At 38.0% G+C, this 7,140-nt stretch overlaps 1 protein-coding gene across 7 annotated transcripts in view; it reads left to right on the top strand.

Annotated features, from left to right (window-relative positions):
- LOC106869010 (E3 ubiquitin-protein ligase RNF144B) overlaps nt 1-7,140 on the top strand; it is a 38,297-nt gene that overhangs the window by 14,783 nt on the left and 16,374 nt on the right. The window contains exon 1 of one of the 7 annotated variants that reach the window (XM_052975903.1): nt 4,328-4,437. The exons of 4 other annotated variants lie outside the window; for them this stretch is intronic. Coding sequence is in view for 1 of the 3 variants with exons in the window: in XM_052975898.1 (XP_052831858.1) it covers nt 5,843-5,849 (7 nt within the window). In the remaining 2 variants the exon portion in view is untranslated. Of the gene's footprint in view, nt 1-4,327; nt 4,438-5,794; nt 5,850-7,140 lie in introns of those variants that run through there. 2 more of the 7 variants (XM_052975900.1, XM_052975898.1) reach the window with 2 other exon arrangements.

Below are 7,140 nucleotides of genomic sequence, written 5' to 3'. Positions count from 1 at the left end.
ATATATGATATAACAACTACCTCTCAATTGATAGCCGAAAAATAAATTTAAAAAAAAATCTTCGATAAAGAGTCCTCTCCGATCAGCAGACATAAAATAACATGTGATAGATGTGTGAATGTGGAGATATTAATCCAAGGATCGCCGAGACGAAAGGTTGGTAGTGTTTTACTAAAACTCTGATCCTCTTCAGGTGAAGGACTCAACTGAAAGCCTTAAACCCTTTCGTTTTGCCTCAAGGTAAAAATTAACATAATTTTGTGAATCGTTTTTGCTGTATTGCTGTCACAGCTCATCATTAGTTTCGTCGGATTTTTAACACTTCGATCAAGACACGACGTCGTAACCGGACCAAATAGTTTGCAGTCGGGCTGTTTTGCTGTTGTTGGAAACAGGTTTTACATAATGTGTAATATTGACAAGTGACGACCTTCAGATCCTGTGTTTTGTGTAAATGTAAATGTTTTAGTCTAGTGTTCAGCTTATTTTCCAATAATCAACATTCGAATAGATATTAGTTTATGCATCGACGTCACCACTTATTCCGATATTCCAATAATTAAACTTTCCGAACAGTTCCTTTTGTATTCATTTTAGTTCTTTAGTTTGGCACCGAGGAGCACGAGTTAGGAACTGTCATGCTGTTCTCCTCCCCCTCCCCCTGTTAAGTATTTATTTGTCTGCTTCTCCGAACAGCCGAACGAACGTTCGATCCACGAATTTTCGTTCCCACTTCTACATTGCGCTGTCTCCACCTCTACGATGTCTGCCTGCCAACTGTTTTAGCGTTGTCTCATGACCCACTCTTCATCTAGAATACTAATGCAGTGGAGGTTATGAACATATACAGACACATATACGCACTTACAGATGTGCACACGTGATTCCGTACTGTTGTTAGCACAACAGATCGTATATACTACTCCAGCCACTAGGTACTGCTTCTCTCTCTATCTTTATTTGGCCAAACTTCTTGTTTCTCTTAAGGTCACTTATCAAGTCCCTTTTCTTTCTATTCATTCTCATCTTTTCGCTGTTGTTCCCCCTCACTCTTTACAAGATGAGTTTCAACTCTGATAGTGTCTCTCTTCGAACATCTTGTCTTAATGCACAACTTTCCATCTTGTTTCCCCGATCGATAATAATTATATTTAAAAAAGAAATTTCTGCTGATCGCTTAATGTTTTTAAGGCAGCTTTATATTGGATATTTTGTTCCTCGTTTCTTGTCTAACTCCCAACAACGTGGTTGTTTGAGGACTGTTCTATTGCTGGTTATTTGTTGCTTCGATGGTTGTAGCTTCTTATAGATAGGAAGCGTACGAAACTATCTTCTTCTTCGACAATAGACGTTAACCCGAAAAGTCGGAGTTTTATCATTTTGTCGCGGTAACATTTATCTTGTATCTCGAGAGGGTCATTATGCCAATAATTAAAAAAAAAAACACGCACTGGTTCTGTTTCACTTTTTTATTTGTCAATTGGTTAACTGTTTAATTATCTAATCAGGTTTGTCGAAGTCTTTTTGTTGCCATTCGCGACCTCATCAATAACGTGCCCTCTCTAATAAATTGATCAAAGTAATTGAACCTTCTCATCCCAAATACTTCCCCCTTTCCAAGTAAATAATTTTTCACAATCCCAAATTTAAATGCAATTTTAGGAAGGAATTGCAAGGAGCTAATTTCTAGGCAATGTTGTACCAATCTAATCCAAATGCCTTGTTTTCAGTGATGCAGCAATGCTAAAAATAATAATGATCCTTTCTACTAAAGGCACAAAGCTTCAAAATTTGGGTGAGGGGACTAGTCGAGTACATCGACCCCAGTACTCAACTGGTACTTGATTTATCGATCCCGAATTATTGTGGAGTAGCGATTGTAATAATAAAGAGTATGGCAAAAGCATTAATGAAAAGGGTCTGATCAAGCAATTGGTTTTGCTTGTTTAGCTGGGCGGGGGCGATGTTTGTGGTACTCGATGCCGAATAAGTGGCAATGTTTAACTTTCTGAAAGTCAATACTTCCAACGACATCAGCCTCTCTTATATTGTTTGATCAATTACTCTTAACAGCTGTCAAGGTCAACAACTATAACAAGCTGTAACAGTTGTTGACCTTCATCATATCGACATCTCGCTGAGCAAGTTCGGGCTTGCACTTGAAATGGAATGCCTAAAAGTGGTGGAGTTTTAGCTGAACTTAAAGAATGTCGATGTTCTGATCTAACACGGTTGTCAGCTGTATTAGTGGAGAGACACTCAAGAAGGAGAAGAACATGAAATACCTCAGTGCGGCAATCTCCTCCTCGCTGTCGTCGTCGTTCAGGGATCTCAACTCCAGATACCTGAAAGGTGCTACTTCATGACATGACAAAAGTATGGACGTCTGGATTCAAACGGAAGATGAAGCGTTACGCACTTCGTCTCCAATTTCGAATCCTTCCTGCTTTACGGAACAGAAGCATGAACACTAACTGATGCTCAGGAAAAAAAAATCGATGGATGTCTGTTATATTAAGAATGCATGCTTTATTATTTCAACGTAAATTTAAATTTGTGCGACGAGTTTAATATAGAATAATGACTAAAAGAAATGGAAGAGCCGTCAGTTTCTCGAGAAACAAATTTGATTATGATCATTTGAGGAGGATTCTAATAATATTTATGTCGTGAGAAGAAAACATTCCCTCTATAACTTATACTATTTATTTAATCTGGTCTCTGCAAGAAAGGATGACTACTCTGAACATTTTCCAGTCTAATTACACCTCTTCAGTGAAGCCGGTGAATCAGTTGAAAGACCAGTCTGTTGTAATCTGTTTTTGTGATGCAAACCTTGGTTTAACACTTTGTTGGGCTGGAAGATGCATCAAAATAAAAAAAACAACAAAGCTTATCAAAGATCATGCGCAATCTGCAAAACTTGAATCGATGTGAAAGTTTCGGTAATGCAATCCCGGGGGCTAAGATGTGTGAATTTCATTCGAATAGGCTTCAGCTCGACACGTAACTGAATACAACATTCTATTTGGGGATCACATGTTATGGAGGAAGGCACAGTTAATTTAACCGATCTTCGGTATTTAACTAATACCTATGTGATCGGCTCCTGGGGAAAATCTGAAGAGAGGTCGACCTCAGTAGGATTTGAACTCGATGTATAAGGCCTAGGAGGCAAGGCACAATCTAAGTCTCCTAGTACAATTCTGTTACATCAAGGGTGCTTTATAGGACCATTAAATCGATCATAGTATTTGAGTGCAACCCCAAAAGTATGAAAATCAAGGTAGACCTTGGTAGTGTTTGAACTCGGAACGCAAAGGACTGCGACTGAATACCGGAACCATTTTATGCAACGATTTTGCCAGTCCGTTTAAATGGACGACAAAAATGCTCTTATTTATCTTGGATGTATAAAATGTAAACTCCAATGGGATTTGAACTCGATATCTCACTGACATAAATACTGCAAAGAATTTGGTGCAACAATCTTTCAGTTTTGCCATCCGCTGCCGAAGACGTTCTTTCATGAAAACCAACAGAGCTATTGTCAGTTTCGTATTTTGGGGTCATGTCAACACTAGTAATGTAACAATGGAATAGATAATATCTCGCTTTATAAAATTGATCTTCAGCTTATGGAAGAAACTATATTGTGTCCATTTTGAATCGATTTTAGTGTTCATTAATTAAGAAAAATACAGAATTTAACAGTTAATATATTTACAGTATCTTCTCTTTATCATATTTCTGTGTAAGTTAATCGTTCGATTGCAAGTCATTTCAAATTCTTTTAATTTTTACTTAATAAAAATGATCAGCAATCACTTATGTAAAATTAAATACTAGATGTGTGTGTGTGTGTGAGAGAGAGAGAGAGAGAGAGAGAGAGTGTGTGTGTGTGTGTGTGTGTGTGTGTGTGTGTGTGTGTGTGTGTGTGTGTGTGTGTGTGTGTGTGTGTGTGTGTGTGTGTGTGTGTGTGTGTGTGTGAAAGGGAGGACGGAAATACGAAATTAAAATAAGCCTAGCTTTTTATATCGCATTTTCATTGTTCACGTTTCCATGGTGAGAGGTTTTCTAAACAGGTATATCATAATTAATAATAATAATGATCATGATCATTATTATTGATTAATAATAGTAATCGTTAATGATGATATAATAATAATAATAATAATAGCTAAAATTGTGACATGACTGTCATCGTAACCATAATGTAAATAGATGCATCTGTGTGTATGTGTGAACGTGACATCATGTTGGCAGATTTTGAGTGTGTGTGCGCGCGCGCGAGTGTGAGTGTGTGTGTGTGTGTGGACTAATATTTACTAAACAAATGGATGTGCGTGCGCGCTGGACAGTAGCATGTAAATAGACCAGCAAAAAGAAAAACCTAGACATTTCGCTAAAACCGGCCATTATAGCTGCGCTGGTCAGGTGAGTTGATAGACCTGTCGTAGTTATTACTCGTGTGTGTGTGTGTGTGTGACGTGCTGCTGCTTTAGCGATTTCTCAGCGAATCGAGTTCATTGTCCGGATTTTTTAATTCTCGTCTTGGAACTGCTGTACTGGTGTGTTCCAGGGATAAAAATATTGGTATCACAGCCACATATTATCCCGCCCCTATAATCTCTCTCTCTCTAGCGCACAATTGCTTGAACGTCCGGCTCTAAACATCACATTCAACATTTTGTTATATAAAAATTATTAACAATATAACCTACAGTACGTCTGTGTTTGTGTTATTTTTGTTGTGTGGTTTGTGGTTGAGAAATGAATTTACGATTCGGTTTGCAATTCTTTATTATTTACTTATATACTTGGGTATTTAGCTTATGAAAGCAGACTCTTCCGTTAACGTACGATTCCGTACCTGTGGACGAAAGCAGGGCGAAAACGAACGAGATGGAGTGGTAGAAGTAAAAAAAAAAAGATGACTAAAATATCTGCTGTAAGTGTTAATCATCTACCGAGTTTGGTCCAGTCGAGTGTAGCTGTCACCCAGAATAGTATAAGACCTTCAATTGGTTACCAGTTATTATAATACGCTGTTGAAATGTGCAACACATATAAGTGCTGCACCTACTGTGAACCAACATGAAAAGTGTGTGTTCGCTTCACTTGTTAGAAATAGCAGCCAAATCTCCCTCAATTCACACTCTGCTATATAAAAAAAATGCAACTAAGTTATATGTATCTAAGAGAAAATAAAATTGGATAACTTTGTAACTGAAATAAAAATTGTATGATCATCACGTGGACGCCTTTCATTGTATCTCTCCAATCAAGCGTAACCTGGGGATAAATTACTGTACCCACCGTTAGAAGTGTATCGTACCATAACTAGAGTGGCAAAACCTCCCTACAGTCACATTGCTGATTCTTTCTAGAAAACAAAATGTTGTTTACCTGAGAGGTGAGACCCAGTATGGGATGACTGAGTGCAGCTGGATGTTGAAAATTTGGCTGACAGGGCATTCATCCTGTTTTGGTGACAGTAATGGTTGACTCTGGTGGAGGCACCTCCACAGCCATACACATACAGAGAGAGAGAGTGAAAGAGGGAGATGGACATTGCAATTTGTGCTGGTGCCACGTAAATAACACCTAGTACACCCTGTAAAGTGGTTGGTGTGAGGACGGCCATCCAGCCATAGAAACCTTTCCAAAACCAACGAGTGGAGCCTGATGCAGTACTCCAGTTTGATAGGAACAGTCAAATTGTCCAACCCATGCCAGCATGGGAAAATAGACGTTAAATGATGGTGATAACTTTCCTTCTCAGGCACAGAAGAATATACAGAGAGAGAGAGAGAGAATGTGAGAACCATTAAAATGTCTGATGTCAAGTAAGTCAACACTGAATCAACAAAATACCAAATAAGCATTTGTGCCAAAACGTTTTGTACTCAGACAAACCTTTCCCTCTCTGACACTTTCCAATTACCTTACCTTTCCATTAATCTGTGACCTGCTCTTTTGAACATTCCCTAACTGGTTTTTTTGTCAGAGGAGAAAGGCTTAGAGTCTCCAGAACCATTTCCAGATCCTCTGTAAATTCTCCTCCTGAGACCAGGCTTGAATGCTTCCAACTAGGTGGATGGCCAGATGGAAGTCTTAACCCTTTTCATAGCAGCTCACAAGAGATTGCCCTGATTCTATAATACACACTTTCTGTTTTTGATTAATGTTCCAAACACAAGTTTAACCCTTTAGCATTTAAACTGGCCATATCTGACCCAAATATTCTCCCTGTTTCATATTCAAACTGGTGGAATTTGCTCTTTCATACCTACTCTAGAATGTCAGTTTAAAAATAAACAATCATATCGTGTGTAAGTTAGGAAACGGTGATGAGTGAAAATATTTTGTAAACATAAGTTTTTACTGTATATTTTGGCTGTAGAAAATAATCTAATGTTGCAGCATAGAAATCCCTGGTGGAAAGAAAAATGGGTATTTGTATATTTACAAACAATCAGATCATCGAAATTTCACAGTTATAGGATAAACCATGATTAAACAATGTGAATAAATAAGCATTTCGTGTTTGACAGAATAATCTGAAAGCTAAAGGCATAAAACTGACTGAGCTATTTTTCTTTATCGTTTTTCAAAATGACTGAAAACAAAAAGCAGTGAATTGCAACAGAAATACTGGTAAGAAAACGGTTGGCGCAGGTAATGTCTGCTGCCCTGCAACAAGATCAGCCTCTCTACTCAGTTCCCCATGCTATTGGTGATCAACTTCAGGCCTTGATAGAAGCTAGCCCAGGATGCTACACAATGAAAGCGAATCATGAAACGATTGGCTTATGACGGGAGGGTGGATGTGTGCTTGGAGGGTGGGGAGCTAATGAGGTTACTAATAATTCTGTTATTCTTTTTGTTATTTAATTCTAAATTACCTCATAAGAGCAATGGTTTCCTAGCCATGACTATTGTATGTTCTTTTTCCAGGCATAGTATATCTGGGACTACATTATCCAATGGTTTTTCTTTATTTCTAACAGTAAAATGTAATTTGAGGGATATTTGGCTGCAGTTTCTAGCAGGTCAAGTAATCCTGCAGAAACACACTCATTTTCTGCTACTACTATTTTTGTATGAATGTAGGTCATATATATATATATATATATA

Source organism: Octopus bimaculoides, chromosome 23 (genome assembly GCF_001194135.2).
Source record: "Octopus bimaculoides isolate UCB-OBI-ISO-001 chromosome 23, ASM119413v2, whole genome shotgun sequence".
NCBI lineage: Eukaryota > Metazoa > Mollusca > Cephalopoda > Octopoda > Octopodidae > Octopus > Octopus bimaculoides.
Note: the sequence above shows the minus strand (reverse complement) of the source record. Positions and strands in the feature narration are given on the sequence as shown.